The sequence below is a fragment of the Hippocampus comes genome, unplaced genomic scaffold, assembly GCF_001891065.2.
Source record: "Hippocampus comes isolate QL1 unplaced genomic scaffold, H_comes_QL1_v1.1 scaffold107, whole genome shotgun sequence".
Lineage (NCBI taxonomy): Eukaryota > Metazoa > Chordata > Actinopteri > Syngnathiformes > Syngnathidae > Hippocampus > Hippocampus comes.
In genome coordinates this window covers 318,467-336,946 of record NW_017804846.1, presented here as the reverse complement: position 1 = coordinate 336,946, position 18,480 = coordinate 318,467, and the positions used below count along the sequence as shown (strand labels likewise).

General features: G+C 41.3%; 2 protein-coding genes across 3 annotated transcripts in view; one reads left to right on the top strand and one right to left on the bottom strand.

Moving 5' to 3' along the window:
- Positions 1–7,266, bottom strand: part of eipr1 (EARP complex and GARP complex interacting protein 1) — a 41,793-nt gene extending 34,527 nt beyond the window's left edge. The window contains exons 1-2 of the mRNA XM_019876571.1: positions 7,107–7,266; positions 6,825–6,908 (exon numbers count right to left, since the gene is read on the bottom strand). Coding sequence (XP_019732130.1) covers positions 6,825–6,908; positions 7,107–7,148 — 126 coding nt within the window. The 5' untranslated portion in view covers positions 7,149–7,266. The remainder of the gene's footprint in view (positions 1–6,824; positions 6,909–7,106) is intronic.
- Positions 7,267–7,393: 127 nt separating this feature from the next.
- trappc12 (trafficking protein particle complex subunit 12) overlaps positions 7,394–18,480 on the top strand; it is a 26,706-nt gene continuing 15,619 nt past the window's right edge. Inside the window, exons 1-3 of one of the 2 annotated variants that reach the window (XM_019876552.1) lie at positions 7,394–7,474; positions 7,923–9,225; positions 10,922–11,038. In XM_019876552.1, the coding sequence (XP_019732111.1) occupies positions 7,939–9,225; positions 10,922–11,038 (1,404 nt within the window). In that variant the 5' untranslated portion in view covers positions 7,394–7,474; positions 7,923–7,938. Of the gene's footprint in view, positions 7,475–7,518; positions 7,634–7,922; positions 9,226–10,921; positions 11,039–18,480 lie in introns of those variants that run through there. The other variant, XM_019876561.1, reaches the window with a different exon arrangement.

Below are 18,480 nucleotides of genomic sequence, written 5' to 3'. Positions count from 1 at the left end.
TGCGGTGGGAGGAGAAAAAGCCAGTTGCCCCACCCAAAAAATGGTGTTATAAGAGCAGATCCAGGCTTTTATATATAAAGTATATATATATATATATATATATATATAGTATACAGGTACAGTATATATAAATAATATCTAAAGTATATATATATATAGTTGAAATTGTAGTACTTAACCCATTGTGTTATACGTTGGCACGAGTCACTCACACTGCGGGATATCTGTTTAGTGTTCACATAGGCTGCTCATGATAGGACTCCCGCTATCATGTTCACATTTATACAATTGCTTAATTTATTCTCACTTAATATTGAGATGATGTTTCAAAATAATGAAAAATTAAAAATATGCAGTCCAGTTTTGAACAGTATATAGTTACCGGTTTGGTTTCCCATCCATTTTGCTCCATACATTGGGTTACTAACCACAGTGGTGCAGTTAACCCAAGGTTGGCGCCAGTAACATGTCAGTCAGGTTTTCAATACTGCAACTTTATAGTTGGGGCCAAGAGTACACTTGTACATCCCTGCAGTTAAATCAGGCCAGTAAAGATTTATAGGGGATCCAACCCTTCAACTACTGGTATATTATTAATATTGGTGCATGTTAGAAGGCAGGTCCTTGACCCCATTATTTTACTTAGGCCTTGGCTGATGTTAAAAACAATCAACAGCTATCTAAAGTCCAACAAGCTAAACTTTTATTTTATAACCTTCATATTTTACTGAGGGACTTTCATTACCGGTTGTGATCTATTCAACATGGTCCCCAAGTTGAATTCAGTTCAGGGCCCACAATGCGGTAAAAAGTGAGGTTCTCTCCTGTTGCTCAGACAACTGAAGGCGGTATCCCCAATTGGAGATACACTTGCAATGTCTCAGAGCACTGTAAAAAGGGATGCCCTGGACAGTAACTCCCACTCATCTTGCCTGTTTGCCATTTACAGGCTTAACAACAGGAAGAAAGAAAGGGGCATTAAGAAGAGGAAGGGTAGAGCATCATCGCGTCAGAGTCCCTCAGCCACCTCAAAGTCAGCAAGGCAGCTATTAACCTTGGGTTGGACTGCATCAAGCAGAAAATAAAAATTACGCAAAGTTGTAATTTAATGGTGCTGGGGGAGCGGTGCAAATAAATTCAGACTGACGGAACGGGGTAATTGGAGGGCCCAGTAATAGGGTCCTCCCAAATAAACCCAGGTGTGAGGGGAGAGAGAACCTCCAACAGTCCCTCCCCCTAGGTGATTTATGCCTCACTCTTCCAGGCCCGGGGAGTGACTCATAACTTTGAACCACTTGGGCACCCGGCCCAGCGCTTTTAATTATGTGCTGGAAAGGCGGCAGTGAGAGGTAGAGAAGGGAGGAGGGAAGGGGAGGTAAGGGAGGGATAAAACCAAGCTGGCTTGTGGACCCCACTTCAGGGGCCTCTGTTCTAAAGCTCTTTAGCTGCACAAGATGACAGTAAGCGGTACGGAGGAGTGGAATGCGGGTGAGAGGTGCCAAGCTTGGGCACTTTATCTCATTAGCGGCCTTAAATGCCATGCCGACACACACTCCGATCTGTCATTCTAGCTATTGGTCTCCGAGGGATTTGAGAGGTGCTGTGTGAGTTAAGAGAGACATTTCCACCCTGCATTATGCCTAATGGGAGGTGGAGAGGCCAGAAGGCTTATGGATACAGAAGGAGCTCTCCGGGCTGAAATGCCAATCGAAAAAACATTTTTCTTACTCTTAGTTCAAACTCAGCCCAACTAAGCAAATTATTTCTGGGCAGTAAACCTGCAAAACGTGGCGAATACAATGATTTCCATGAATCAAGCATACAGCACAACTTATGACAAAGGCTTGTGGGTATGTTCTAATTGGGATCCTCAGCTGTTGTTCACTCTTAAATTACGCTCATAATTCAAGACACACATTCTTAAAACATATTGGAATATGCAAGGATGTTGTGATGCTCTCATTTCATTTTTTTAAATATGGTTCTTGTTTATTTCATGAAGCCCCACGTTCCATGTCTCATGACCCTAATCGGGGAATTGTACACAGGTACGCTGTGTGTCTAATTCATAGAACAGGTGAGCCCACACGTGTGGATGTTCACTCAATACAGAGCAACTTAGTCATGTGTTACATGCCCCGTTTAACGTTGTGTAGAAATATTCTCTGCAAACAAAGGTGCTTCAGGCAATGCAGTAAAACTTCCACCTCATTCTCATCCAACTGTGTGTTGATCTATTTTCAGGAATGTTCCACCTTACTGGAAATCGGGGAACACTCTCTTGTTTGATTGAGTCTGTAAAGAACTTGGAATGCGTCACTGGTTCAAGTCCAATTACGGACAAAATTGTAAAAATGGCAACAATTGTTGGAGAGCACGAGTTGTTGCTGGTCAGTTTGCTGGCTACTGCAGAGCTGGACTTGAGCAAAGCACAGTCCCCACCACTTCAGCTCAAGTGGTCAGATCTACTCTAGGGTCCTCCGGCTCGAACCAAAGCACAACTTAATGATCCATCTTGTTTGTGTTGATGCTTGCATTTGTTTCACTCTGAATCTCTCCTTGCATTCCTGTATGTGTGTGTATTGTGTACCCCATTTGAGTAGGAAATGAATTTCTCCCTCTCTCTCTGTCTCTTCTCTCTCTCTCACTATGTGTGTGTGTATATACCATATATATATATATATATATATATACGCCCAGCTATACTGAGCATATTGTGTTTAAAAACACATACACACATTATTAAAATAATGGCATGGCATAAATTTGTCATGACAAAAATAACAGAGACATTATGTTACCCAAGCGTCAGAGTAACGCTTACAAGAACAAATATTGCTGAGGTTTGCCAGTGGATCCTGACAGTGTGGAGCAGTGCCAAAATCCACTATTACCAATATGTTACGGGCATTGTGATGTGCTTGGGTGTGATATCGGGCTTGGTGTGTGACGAATGTGTAGGTGAGCGCACATGCGTGAGGGAGAGACGGGCTGCCTGAGAAAGCGCAAATGTGTGTGTTTTTGTTTGTTTGTTTTTGTGTGTGTGTGTGTGTGTGTGTGTGTGTGTGTGTGTGTGTGTGTGTGTGTGTGTGTGTGTGTGTGTGTGTGTGTGTGTGAGAGAGAGAGAAGCGGTGCAAAGCTGTGTAGAAGCAATTGAGAGCAAAAAGTTGCATCATGAGTTGAGTTTAATGAGCAGAGGGAACGAGTGCCATAAATGCAACCATCTCTGCAGTGTGAACCCCTATCTGTTGTTTGTTTGGCTACCGGACTCCCATTATCATTAGCCACAGACGATGGGCATTATCCCCAGAGGACAGCCACTCAGGCCTACAACGAAATCCCCCCCTGTGTCCCCCAACCACGGTCAGGCAACCAGAAGAGGAAAGGTTTATAAACAGATTTCCAAAGGCTGTATTGATCTTTGATGAAGAATATTGCACAAGCTTGTCAGCAAATTTGCCTCGTGCAATAACAAAAGCGACTGAGAATGTTGCTGTGAGGGCTACTGTATAACTAGCTGCACTCTACATTGGGAGAAAAGCATTTCAGTTGTCTAAAAAAAAAAATCTGTGTGACTGCTTTTTTTTTACAAATATCCCATGTTATTCACCTGATGACCTACAGCTAAAATATAGGCCGATATATGTTTACACTTGTTTTTAGAGCTACGTTTATAAGTTGGGGATTTTAATCAGGTGCACTTCGTAGTCCGTAAATTACACAACTTGTATCCAGCTCAAATTTTGCCTGCATCCCGTAAACCTGCCTCTCGCTGCATGTCTGCTCCTGGATCTTTCTTCTCAAATAAAACCATAACTCATTGACCTTTTTTTTCCTGAAATGTTTCAGTCGAAGAAGTGTCAGGAATTTGTATCTTCAGCTATTGACAATGTGTGATAAGAAATTACATAGATCGTGCTCATTGTCACAGTTTCTGACAAGCATCATTTTTGACTGTTTCTGTACAAGACTTGGAATGAGTTAAGTTCGCATTTGGTGCCAAACCATTTTCACATTCAAGCCTGCCAGAAAACAGGCTCATTTTTCTCTAGGCAGACATTTCTCACTCTCACCGTCATCCCTCTCTGTTTCTCAGAGAGCTAATTATTTCTCCCCCCGTTTAGCACCAACTGTTTCTCTCATCTGTCTCTGTAATGACCTATGCAAGATGTGCATGCATGCCTGCATGCACACAAATTCTTCTTTCTTCTCATTCACACATATCAACATACAGTCGCTACAATAGAACACATGAACATTCAAACAATGAATAATACTTGAAACCATCATTTCAAACACCAAATGGGTGGACGTGTAGCAGTTTTGTGTACCTTCAAGAATCACACTTGGCTCAAGTCCTGTTATTTGTCATAGCATTATGAATGTGTAACTGACAAAGCAACGTGTGGTTCCAAATGGCATTGAAAAGGTTGATACACTTAGAAATGAATTCTTTTTTTTTTTACACATAAAAGTCTTCTACCGGGTCGTTCTATGACAAATCACTCAGTGGGTTTCACTGAGCAGATTTTGATTTTCAGGAAATCATGGTGTACTTGTTGATGGTGATGGCACAAGACTAAATCTCAAAATGTAGGTCAATTGGAAAAGGGATTTGGGAGCTACGGCCCACTGAATTTTGACATTTTTTGGCCACAAAGGGCATGGCTTCCTTCCTTTGAACCCTTATAGCTCAAGAATTAAGGGGTCAATCTTCACAAAGTGTGTATTGTTGGAAAGCCAATTCAACAAGGATTCCAAATCTGCAATTGTATGGAAGATTTGTGCTTAATTTAGTAACTTGACATTTTGACTTGCGTTGTGCAGCGCTTTTTGTTTTCTTCGCATTATTTCTGGCTTGTTGTCCAGCGTCATTATTTGAACTTTTTTGGGGAAATAAATATTTATGTTGGATCAATTTTCATAAGTCTACGTTTGTAGGGTCTGGATGTGCAGGAAGTCAGAGCCGGAAGTGAAGCTTTTCGTTTGATGAAGATGGCAGAAGTGTGGGAGCATTTCAGATTAAAATGCAAGGCAACCACCATGGCTGGTAATCGGCGTAAAAATGTGCAATCCACAAATCAATGTGACTCATGTTAATATACCATATTAATATAACAGCCCTGCGGAGGGCTAGGTCATTGTTAATTATGACGACTGGTAAATTTGTGATTTGTTTATTACCAAGATGACAAATACAATGTGCGCCGGAGACCATAATTACATCACACTGGTGATATAAGTTTTGCTCCTGTGTAAGCACGGCCAATACTCAAAGCCCCGATATTTTGTGGTATTTGGTGAAGTCAGCTGAAGGATAGATTTGTTTCTTTTCAAGATGTCTTGATTTTAACTTGAACACTTGCAAAATCTCCAGTAGTAGAAAGAAAATTTGCCTTATTGCTTCTCATCTGCAGCCATGCACATACTGTAATATGTTATGTGGGTTGTTCCATGCCAAATCCCCCACCGCTCCCCCCAAAAAAAACAATCTGAAAATTTTAAGCAAGTGGATTTTGATTCCAGTGGAACCTTTCAAAGAATGGTTCATATTTTAGTTTGACATATAGAGTAATTTGACCTTGAAATTGACCTGGTAGATCATGTGACCATGCCATTTTTCATGAAATGGAATCTCACGTTCTCTAAAACCTATAAAACTTTCTAAGGTGGAAACATCTTTTGTTTAGCAGCAGCAAGCAGTCAAGGTATCCATACCCTCAGACTTTCAATGAATATTCAACTTTCAACGAATGTTCAATAAATATTCAACTTTCAATATATATAAAGATAAGTGACTAAAACGGGTGGCACGGTGGACAACTGGTTAGCATGTACGTCCCACAGTACAGAGGTCCAGGGTTCGATTCCGAGCTCTGGCCTTCCTGTGTGGCGTTTGCACGTTCTCCCCGTGCCCGCGTGGGTTTTCTCCAGGTACTCCAGTTTCTTCCCACATTCCAAAAACAATGCATCACAGGCTAATGGAACACTCTAAATTATATGTGACTTCGGTGTGACTGTTAATGTTAATTGGTGGTTTGCCTATTTGTGCCCTGCGATTGGATGTCAAGCAGTTCAGGGTGTACTTTGCCGACTGCCCGATGACAGTTGGGATAGGCTCAAGCACGCCCCCCGACCCTTGTGAGGATAAGCGGATGAGAAAATGGATGGATGGATGTGACAAAAACAGGCTAAAATCTTTTTGAGTTTTCGTTGACTACAATTAGACTAGAACCTTTTCAATTAATATTCAACTTGCAACATTTCTAACAATCTGTGAAGTTTCCGTCGGCTAAAACAAGACAGGAATCTTTTTTTACTTGATCACATATATTTTACTAAAATGGAACTAAAAAGCATTTTCGTCCAATAGATTACTTTGCGAAAATAAAATAACTGTAAAAAACAACACTGTTACCATACCATCCATCCATCCATCCATCCGCTTATCCTCACAAGGGTCTCAAAGGGCGTGCTGGAGCCTATCCCAGCTGTCTTCGGGCGGTAGGCGAGGTACACCCTGAACTGGTTGCCAGCCAATCGCAGGGCACACATAGACGAACACCCATCCAAGCTCATACTCACACCAGGGACAATTTAGACTCTAAATTTTAGAGTGTTCCATCAACCTGCCACGCATGTTTTTAAAATGTGGGAGGAAACCGGAGTGCCCGGAGAATACGCACGCAGACACGGGGAGAACATGCAAACTTCACACAGGGAGGAAACGTAATGTTTAATTACACATCACAATTATATGCGAGTATTCATGCGCATTTTGCAATTTAAATCATTGTGTGGCTTGACCACGTCTGTTGTCTCACCTGGTTGTCAAATTTCAGAGATTGCGTGCCCACGAGGAAACGAATAGCATCAGTTTCAGCTGTCTGCGCAGTCAGTGATCGTGCCTGCAAAACATTTACAAATGTAACCTGCTGCAAAATTGCTGCTTTGATACATGACAGCAAACCAAAGACATTGGAAAAATATATATACACATTTACCTAAAAAGTGTACGGATAAAATGGAACATGAAACATTTAAACGATATTTTTAGCAAGGTAAATACAACACTAATATCACTGTACATCTGTATCACTGCATACCTGGAATTCGAGACCATAAATAACGGGTGCGTCGTCTTCCATTATCAGGGTACTGCTTAAGTGGGTAGGGTTAAATTATACAAAAACACGATTGACTAGTAAACAAGGCAGTTTAGAATGATTCCGCCACTTCCGCGATTACAAAAAAAAAAAAAAAAAAACCCACAATCAATTAGTTTAGCGCAAAGAATGCGTAACCATGTTCATTTAACGGTGAAGACGTTTGGAAAAGTACGTAAACCTACTCCAGAATACCTTGTACGTTTTAGACATAACATTTGGCAACTTTGACTTGCCGTAGAAAAACTTCCGGGTAGCATTGGAAACCGCGCGTGCGCATTAATGTTGTATGTTTGAGCCTGTGAGAGGTAAGAAATTATACCTGTCTTGTATTCATACTGTGCCGTTTTGTTTCTGTTATTAGAATTCTGCATAGATCACTTGGGACTATGATATGCCTTTATAACCGCTTGCGACTATTCCTGAAGCATTTATTGGACTTCTTGGAACAGCTGCGTCTCTTACCGGTAGAGGAAACGTTAGCAAAATAGCTAAATTACATTCATGCATGAGCGACTCCTTGGTTACACTCACGTTTCTTGCATGAGAAGTACTCTACACGTTACTAGATCTCAGTTACAGTGTTGCTTTTATGAGAAAGATGACTATGTAAATTGCTGTCAATGCTAACCCTGTGGAATTTGAATGTATGATTTGTAGTTTGTTGTTTTTGTTATTATTATTCGCGTTCAAATGTTTTCTTCGCCCATTTATTTTAATTACAGTACTTACATATTTATTTTACTATGGTTTAAGATTTGATAAGCAGTAAATGGAGAGTGAGGAGGCTCCCGCCCAGCGGCCAGTCACTTTGGACATCACGGTTGAGGATGTCACCCAGGAGACTCCATGCCCAGAGCCTCCAGCGTCAACGCACAGTACTCAGACTCCTACCAGAAATGATATCCTGCCACAAGAAGAAAGCATCGACCTTGGGGGAGGTTTTGCGACACCCCAAGGAGACAGCAGTGCTTCACCATCAGAAAGCCTGATGGACAAGCTCAATGACCAAATGATGGAAAGTGTCATTATCTCTGATTCACCGAATAACAGTGAGGAGGATGACGTTGCTCCAATTGATTCATTCCTCGATAGTGTTGTTGATGAGGTGAATGAAAGATTCACATCATGTGACACTGAGGAACAAACTGAGTGCATACATATTATGACTGTGACTGAAGTTTCAGATGTGCAGCAGAAAGAATATTCAGAGAAAAAAGAGGAGACTATGGATGAGACAAAAGAAAGAGAGCATGCCCATTCATCTCCCGCCGACACAAAGATTCCATCTGGTCTTAAAAGTGAGGAACCAGTGTTGGATAAAGGGACACATCTCAAAGATGAGCCTGTGCCAGTGTGCACTATATTCAGCCAGAGCAAGCAGCCAAATTCACTGATACCTGACGGCTTCCAGCCCACCCTCATCAAGTCCCCCAGTTTTAGTATTGGGACTACAGGGGGAAGTGATGAAGCGGTAACCCCCAGCAAGTCGACCATTCCACTTGTATGCCAGCCCAGCCCGAGCCTCAGCAAATTCTTCACTGACAACGGACAAGGCAATCCAGCATCTGACTTTTTTGATTCCTTCATGGCCCCCTCCTCCTTCATCTCAGTGTCCAACCCAAATGCAGAGATCCCGTCAAGCCCAACTGCAACACCAATGGCCTCAAACCCCCAGCATCTCTCTTCTACCTCATCGTCCTGCACCTCCCCAGGTGCCCCCTCTCCTCATTCAGGATATAGTTCTGCCCCTCCCGAGTCCACAGCCAAGCCTCAGCCTCATCCATCCCAAATGTTACCATCACCAATTCAATCACCTGCCTCTACTCCAGTGACTCAGCTGCAGCCTTTCAGCCAACTCCAGGCTGTGTTCTCAGGAAGTGATGACGCATTTGCAACGGCGCTGAGTCTGAGCGAGGTGGATAGACGCCATGATGCCTGGCTGCCATCTGAGGAGACAAGGAAGTCATTGCTCTCCACGGCCACACAGCAGTATAGCTCGGCATATTCCGAGAGTAACAGACTCACCATGCCGGGTCTCAAGTTTGACAACCTTCAGGTAAGACAAACAATTTACAAGAAAGTAAAAAAAAAAAAAAAAATCTTCATTGCCTCTTTTTCATTGTATTACACTCGTAACATTTAGCTTCTTACCACAAGTGATATGCAGCCCTACCAACAAGTTCATTGTAAAATGCAATTATCAAATACAGGGCTGCAACGACTGATTCTTTAAATAGTCAATTAAAGTTGTACAAAAATTTATTTAAAAAAAACAAAAAAAAAAAGGAAATTATTTCAAATTGATATGGTGGAGAAGTGCATCAACAGCATAGTTTGTGAAGAGCTCTTAAATAATTTGACTCAAAATTTTTATTTTTTTTTAAACTAAAAAAAAAAAAAAAATCAAAAAATGAAATCAAAAACCTTTACAATAGGCCATGGACATTGAAATACATGCTCTACAATATCTGTGAATATGCCTTATTTACACATATTTAAAGAATGAGATTATTTTTCCTTAACATCGGTGCTAATTATAATTAGCTTACCTGAGTTTTACTGTATGACAGCATTTAGGTAGTTGAGTCTTTATTTTACCTCTTACGCTCAGTTTTACAGTAAACTCCTGTTGTGAGTGACAAATAAATAATTTGAAGAAAGAACGTTTATGCCTCTGATTTGCAGAAGTGTTTGTTCACACTCTGGGGGGAGAACAGTCTTTGAATGGAAGGTGATAATTTGTCTTGCAATCCTATCGGATACCCTACAGTGTCGCTCTTCCACGTGCGAGTATTTTCACTCTAGATTTTTTTTTCTGGCGTTGCCAGATAACGGCACAGAAAGATGCACCAAATGTCACCTTATTGTATCTGTGTTTATGAAATAGTTACTAATTAATAGTTAATAATGAAAACGGTTCAGAACTAAGGAACATTTTATTGCAAAAGCCCAACTTTATGATCAAAGACAAATCCACATCGATGAAAAATAAATCAAAATACTCTGTGGTATTTTCAGGGGGCCGGACCAAATGCGGAGGCGGGCCGGATCCGGCCCGCGGGCCGTAGTTTGGGGACCCCTGGCCTACAGTGTCGCTCTTCCACGTGCGAGTATTTTCACTCTAGACACTTTTATTAATTGATCGACTAATTTGCTGTTCATAGATGGTTGCACTCCACGTTAGCGCAGTTCCAGACAGATTTCTGTGGAAAGTGTACTGTTCACTCCCTGTCTGTGTTCTGATTCTAATCTATAGTGACTTCATTGCTGGGCTTCTGTATTAACAGTGTGCAACTACGTCTCAACTCATGCGCGCTCAGATACGCCTGACGTAACGCAACTGAAATAATAAAAGTGTGACGCAGCCGCTGATCGACATAAAACTCGCGCAACACAACAAATTGATCATGAAATTTGTTGCCAACACCTGAATACGGTACATTGATTTTTTTTTTCTTCGAAAATATAGGTTTGTTGTTGCAGCCCTGAACACATACCTCAGTGTCCTATGTGCAGAGCTTTTTACAAGGGCTCTCTGTTGTTGCTTGAATGGAATAATTTGTTGATAAAATGGCAGTACTTATTCTGAATTTTTATAACTGAAATATTCTCATTGTGTTATTTTAAAATATGACCTAGCCAAAGTCTAATAATTTGCAACAAAACTCCCTTGCCACATTTAACTTAATTCGGATAACAAACCAACAATGATATGCAATAAGCTATAATAGTTTTGTTTTATTTTGTCACAGGGTGATGCTGTAAAAGATTTAATGGTTCGATTCTTGGGAGAGCAGGCGGCCATGAAGCGACAAGTTCTCACTGCCAACTCTGTGGAACAATCTTTCCTGGGTCTCAAACAGCTCATTGTAAGTTTGTAAGTTTGTTGATGCAGTGTTCGCCAAATACAGTACCGGTATTTTGTTTTCTTAAAAAAAAGAATGACATGACAAAAGCTATGGGAAATTCACTCGCTGCTATTTGCTTCCACCAAATGAACCTCATTCTCCTTTTAATGAACGCTGTAATTCATTGTAGAATTTTTGGGGGAGTAGTTCGAGCAACAAACAGGAAAAGCAAGTGAAAATATTGATTGTGGATTATATTTTAGCTTTGTAAATGTACTGTGATCACTGATGGTGTCGTAGTACATTCGTCTGACTTGTGTACAGGCAGCATGGTTTCATTTCCCACTCAGTGACAATGTGAATGTGAGTGTGAATTATTGGTCATCTCGAGATGTGTTCTGCAAATGACTGGCGACCAGGATTTCAAGGGTTACTTTAAAATTTGTATTCCGATCCACGTACTCGTTACGTGTTAAAAAAATACCGTTATGAAAACTTTTAATTACTTTTAGATTACTCCAAAACCAAATATGTTTAAAAATGTACAGAAGAAAGATCGGTGTTTTTACATATTGGTATTGTTTAAAATGCATGGTTTGGGAATGCTGGAGGAAGCACCCATAATTCAAATCCAAAGCACATGAACTGAGGCAGAATTTTGCACCATGCTGCTGGGATGGACGGATAAGATAGATAAGATGGAACCAAATACTGATTTCATCCTGTGAGGGAAATTAGTTTACCCAGTTTCATAAAGATTTTCAAACCTTTCTGCATGACCGGTGTTTGTTACAAGTGAAAGGTAAAGAGAAGAGTTAGCTTCAATCCCTCAATTTCACACCTACATACACACACACACCTGTACACTCATGTGTATGCAGAATTTGTGAAATATTCCCTTACAAGTTGCGACTGTGGAGCGAGCCAGCTAGCTCATATGGTAACCAGCAGTTGGGATGAGTTTGAGAGCTCACATATTTCTTTGTAAATGCAATTTCAAATGAAAGAATAAATCCTCCAGTAAATATGATCCAACACAGTTACCATTCATTCTGTGCTAAGACCAGCAAATGACCTGTCTTATTCAATTAGTAGCCAACAGAAAAACTACCGTATTTTCATGACCATACTGTACACCGTATTAAAAGGTGCAGGCTCAGTTACGGCTGCCTTTTTTGCAATAAACGCATACACAAGGCGCCCTGTATTATTGGGCGCAGGCATGGTAAAACATGAGCAATCTTAAAAAATACGGTATCATGCATGCACGCTAACTTATGTTTTTAAAAAGGCAGAGGTAACACAACAGAGTTCGGTATACTCACCTTATTTTTGATCAGTCCTCATTCACAGATCCATCAAATTCCTCATCCTATCCGAAATGAGCAACTAGGCGAGTTCTCCATCAAACACGCCAGGTTCCCTCGCATCATTGTCAGAGTCAGTCTCATTGTTGTGTGGCTCAACAGAAATAATGCCGGCTTTTACGAAAGCTTGAACAACAGTGCAAGCTGACACGTTAGCCCAAGCAACCAGAATCCTTTCACCAATTGTGGCGTAACTTGCCCCGCACTGCCTCCCAGTCTTAGTAAAGCTGTGTTCGCCATCGCTATAATGCCACTGCCAACTTCACTTTGAACTCCGAGAGAAGACAGTTTGAGTTTTTTTGCATTCTGATTATGTATTACCGAGACATTTATTTATTGACATTTATGGCCTTTCACCCAAAATCATCTGGCTCAAGCACCCGCGACCCTGAACAGTAGCGATGTGCAGCTTTCTACAAAAGACAAGACGATATGTTTTTTGATATCTATTGTGTGAAACGATTCAAGGATGGTTTTTAAAAAGATTTTGAAGTGAACGATTCAGTTTGACTCAGAATATTGCGATTCGATTAGATTTGGTATGGCTCAGATCGAGGGGGTGACTTGTCTGTTGTCCTTTTACATACATTTGAATGAACATATCAGGAGTGTGATATATATCTCCAAAAAATTTTGATCCAATAAATATCTCAATATATTTCAAAGTGAAACGATTCAATTCTGTTCGATTCGAAGCACTCTTTTAAATCAAAAAGATGAGATGAGATTTTTCGGTTCAGATTTTTTTTTTTTGTTCCACCCCTACTCAACAGAATAAATGGCATTCAAAATGGATGGGTTTGATGGGTGGGCGTTCTGTGCAACAAAGAAGGTGCATATCAGTAGCTAGAAAGGCGAGACAGGCAAAGAGAAGCTGGGTGGATGACGTGTGGTTCACTAACATGTCAGCTATCTCCTATCTCGTCCCCCTTTGCCTACGGTGGTGTTATGGAATCTAATGGCTTGGTGGGAGGAAATCATTTTTTTGGAGTTGTCAATTTTTGTGACAGTACTCAATCACTGAGAGTACTCCTCTGCTGTGTGATGGCAGTGTGCCGTGGATGAGTGGCATTGTTGAGCGTGGACTGCAGTTAAGAACGTTAAAGAAACGTTTGCTCCACTGCAGCTTCTATGCACTGCAGCTGTCGTCTGCCCTCTGAACGTGGATTCCAGATGATCCTGTGGGGCCATGTGCGTTTCGCTTCTCTGATGCAGCTCCTCCAACACACTATATAGCTTAGGACGGGACACTGGCAACTACATCTGCATACATTCACTGTGGAAGTTAATCAATGCCGGTCTTTTCAGGAAGACTGTCGGTTCTTGTAGAGGATGGTGTAAAGTGGTCAGTTCGAAGATGTGATAGCCATCTTGCTCGTCTTCTTTCACACAACTGCTCCCCCCCCCCCAATCACTGCCGATATCAGAAAGAATGATTTTTTATCTCTAGTTCAGACAAGTGTTCATCATTCTTGTCCACAGATAGACTTGGGGACTATTTTGCCTCTGTTATCTCACTCACACAACAGTGTGCCCTCCACCATTTACCCTCCTCAGCACTCGGCGTACAAACTCGGCGTCACACGAGGAAGGCCTATGCCACAACACGAGAAGGCCTCATAATTTTTTTTCAGATTTGAGTGATCTGCAGGACAAACATAGTGCCTCAAAAATATTAACATTTTGAATGATTTGATTTTTTGGAAAAAGTTACCCTTCCCTCCTATACTGTAAAAATAAATCTATGTTCCACCAGCAACACCTTGTGGTCTGGTGCTGCAGTCAATCTTGAATTCAGTGAGCCCGTTCCTTTCATCTAATGAAGAAAACGAAACAGCATTCCTCTTCGCATAGCCTATGTCCCTCATGCTTCTGCCAAAAATATGCCTTTCCTTAGATTTTTGTCCCTATCGCTCAAGCTACCAATCCCTTTTACTATCATACTTTGTGACCTGCAAATGAGCCTGACAGACAGTTGTTATTCAAAACGTGATCAACAACAATGAACAAGTAATAGAGAAAGCAGTAAGCACAGCGGAGGAAGGAAGGGGCAAAGGGGAGAGATGGAGAGGTGGAAATCTACTCAGCTCACAAGTTCTTTTCTCCTGCTGTAGGCATGTATTATGCATAGGACTGCTGTGCATATTTTACAGGCCTTCTGGACTGGGCTATCACATGCACACAACACAAACGCCCACACACAAACAAGACACGATACAAGATGTATATACTGTAACGGTGTGTGCATGTGTGCCAGTCACTATCTGCGACGGGTGTAGGTGGCTCCTGAAAGCCGAGGGCAAAGTAATGGCGCGCTACAGTGAGTCAGAAAGTAGCATTGGACTGCAGCAGAGATGTCAAGAAACGTCAAGCAATGTACCAAACTGTGCACTTGTGTGTGTTTGCGGGAGCTCTGCAAATATTGCAAAATGTAGCAATATGTCAGGTTTCTGGTGGCATTTTGGTTGCACTAAACTTTGTTCAATTCTTCAAGAACTTTATTTGTGGAAATGCAGTATGTTCCAAATTGTTGCACAGTACATATCTTATTTAAGTTAAACAGGCCTTCATTTTTTGTTTGTTTTTATTTCAGATTTTGTTCAGATATTGCCCCTCCTTTCTATTAGATTAATTACTATTATCACAGATGAGGTGGTTTCCGGGGTAAAATTACTGAAGGACAATTTATTAAGATGGACTTGAGTCGTCTATTTAGCAGAGCAGTTGTGGTTGTTATTACACTTGCTTTAAAGCAATAGCATAATAAAACATGTTTCATGTATTTTAATGCAAGCTCTCCCATCACAAACTAATTCTGGTGGGAAACCGCCATTTTCAAATATGTAAAAGAAAATGTCACTGCGCATTGACAGAACATGTGCAGGCCAGATGCCGCCTAGATATTCCGATTGAAGCGTATACTATTTTGGATTGTCGAAAGGAGCCACCCCTGTGCGCCCAAGTGCAATTCCTTTCGGATTTGCACTGTTTCTACTGCACTGATGTGTTGATGGGTGGCTCTAAGAATTTATGGTCCAGCTGAATGTTTAAATGCTGACCTTCTTTTGAGATGTTTTTTTTCCTTTCCAGTCAATCACCAGATTTGACTCCTTACAAAATTGTAGACATACTCCAACGATAAAATAAATGGCGGACGTTTGTGCTGTCATTTGTGTGTTAATGTATTTTGAGTGGTGCCTATTAGGAGTATAATGGGATGTTTGTTACCTTGTTGTAATATATTAACCATCCCTTACTGTGTGGGGACTCTGTATGGCTAAATACATACAGAAACATCTGAATAGAATACATGTACTCTTACATCCCACACATTGTCTTATTTGGAAGGTGAACATTTTATAAATCAGGTCCAATCAAGTCAAACGCTTTTTTTGCAGTGTTGGAAAACAATATGTGCGCTCTTTTTGGGAGTGGGCGGATGTGGATGAGGACGAGTGGCTTTAATGCCATCTTTAGCAGCGCTCTCTCACTGTCTCAGAGGCAAAAAAATAGGCCAAGCTGTTATTGTTGACAACCACACTATTAAACCTATCTAACAGCCCACTAGTCAATCAGCGTTTCCTATTACCCAGAGGAGTGTCACTTAGAACTTGGACTCTGCGCTGAACCATCTTTGGGAGTATTATGTTGAGTTCTCTTAAAAGCCACAAGCTACTTTTCATAATGTATTACACCAGTTTTGCGATTCTGCATCTCTCTGTGGTACAGTTGGAAAATTCTAGCCATTGCCGGTGGGAGGAATGATGGCTGATCTGTGAAGGTCATATCGGTAAAATAAGGAACCACCCCCCAGCTTGATGACAGTGTTCTGTGCCCACGGTTCAAGTGTCTGTGCACCAACTACACAGGCTTCAAAGCGAAGATGGCCTCGGTTGCAATCACTTCACTTCAAGTGTGTCATATACTAATGTTTTTCCCCTCTTTGTGTTATGCTGGATTTTTTATTGAAGTTGAATGGGAGCTCTGTATTAAACAAAGCTGAGTGGCGAAAGTCTTTTTAACTTTGGGTTGCCTGGAGGCTTTCGGTCTGGTGGGAAGATACGTGGGCGTTCGTTTGTTCATAAAGTGTTGTAATGCAGAGTTTTTATTTTTTTTGAGAGAGAGAGAGAGAGTGCGAGAGAGTGTATTTCCCCCTTCCTGATATCTGTGTTCTTTGCATTTTTATCACAGACACACAGGTTTATTAATATCACACAGAGACAACCCAAGGAAATACAATATGCAGTTTCTAAATGGCAATTTCATTTATTAAGGCACAAAAAAAAATCCAAATCCACCTTTCCCGATGTGAAAAAGTAATTGCGACCTGAACCTCCTAATGGGGTGTACCGCCCTTGGCAGCAAAAACTGAAATCCAGCATTTGCGAGGTGGTGATGAGTCATTCACAACGATGTGGAGTCATTTTGGCCCACTCTTCTTTGCAGAATTGCTTCTATTCCGCCATATTGGAGGGTTTTCGAGCATGAACTGTTTGTTAAGGTAACACCACAACATCTCAGTTACATTCAAATCCAGAATTTGACTTGGCCACTGCAAAACGTTTTTTTTTTTTTTTTAATGCCATTCAGAGGGGGACTTGCTGGTGTGTTTTGGATCATTGCCCTGCTGCATGATCGAAGAGTGTCTTTCTGATAGTAGAGTTGTGAACAATGACCTGACCTGAGGCCAGCGAGGTCTAGAGTTCTATGAATGTTGTTCCAGGTTCTTTTGCAACCTCCTGGATGAGTCGCCGTCGCACTCTTGGAGTAATTTTAGCTGGTCGACCATTCCTGGGAATGTTTGCCACTGTTTCCAGTTTTATCTATTTGTGGATAATGTCTTTGACAGTGGTTTGCTGAAGCCCCAGAGTCTTGGAAATGGCTTTGTCACCTTTTCCAGACTGATAGATTTCAATCACTTTTTTTTTTCGAATTTCTTCTTGAATTTATTTGGATCATGGCTTTGTTTCTTGAGATCTTGTAGCCTATGTGTCTCACAGATTCTGTTGAAGTGATTTCTTCATTCAACCAATGTGGTGCTAGTGTGTTGCTTATGAAATTGAACTCAGCTTTCCCTAAAGTGCCATTAGTGAGTTACTTTCTGAAATAACACTTACTTTTTCACATGAGCCAGATAGGTTTAAATTTTTTTTAACCCCCTTGGTAAATAAAATCATCATTAGAAACTGCATTTTCCTTGAGTAGTCTCTGTGTGATAATAACATTGGTTTGATGGACTGAAACCTTGTGTGATGAATAATAATTAGAACACAGAAATCAGAAAGGGGCAAATACTTTTTTCACAGCACAGTATATAGCTATATAGATGTATAAATCTACACTCACCGGCCACTTTATTAGGTATAGCTGTCCAACTGCTCGTTAACACTTTTTTCTAATCAACCAATCACATGGCGGCAACTCAGTGCATGTAGACATGGTCAAGACAATCTCCTGCAGTTCAAACCAAGCACAAGAAAGGTGATTTGAGTGGCTTTGAACGTGGCATGGTTGTTGGTGCCAGAAGGGCTGGTCTGAGTATTTCAGAAACTGCTGATCTACTGGGATTTTCACGCACAACCATCTCTAAGGTTTACAGAGAATGGTCCGAAAAAGAAAAAATATCCAGTGAGCGGCAGTTCTGTGGAAATGCCTTGTTGATGCCAGAGGTCAGAGGAGAATGGCCAGACTGGTTCGAGCTGATAGAAAGGCAACAGTGACTCAAATAACCACCCGTTACAACCAAGGTAGGCAGAAGAGCATCTCTGAACGCACAGTACGTCGAACTTTGAGGCAGATGGGCTACAGCAGCAGAAGACCACGCCGGGTACCGCTCCTTTCAGCTAAGAACAGGAAACTGAGGCTACAATTTGCACAAGCTCATCGAAATTGGACAATAGAAGATTGGAAAAACGTTGCCTGGTCTGATGAGTCTCGATTTCTGCTGCGACATTCGGATGGTAGGGTCAGAATTTGGCGTCAACAACATGAAAGCATGGATCCATCCTGCCTTGTATCAACAGTTCAGGCTGGTGGTGGGGATGTAATGGTGTGGGGAATGTCTTCTTGGCCCTCTTTGGGCCCCTTGGTACCCAT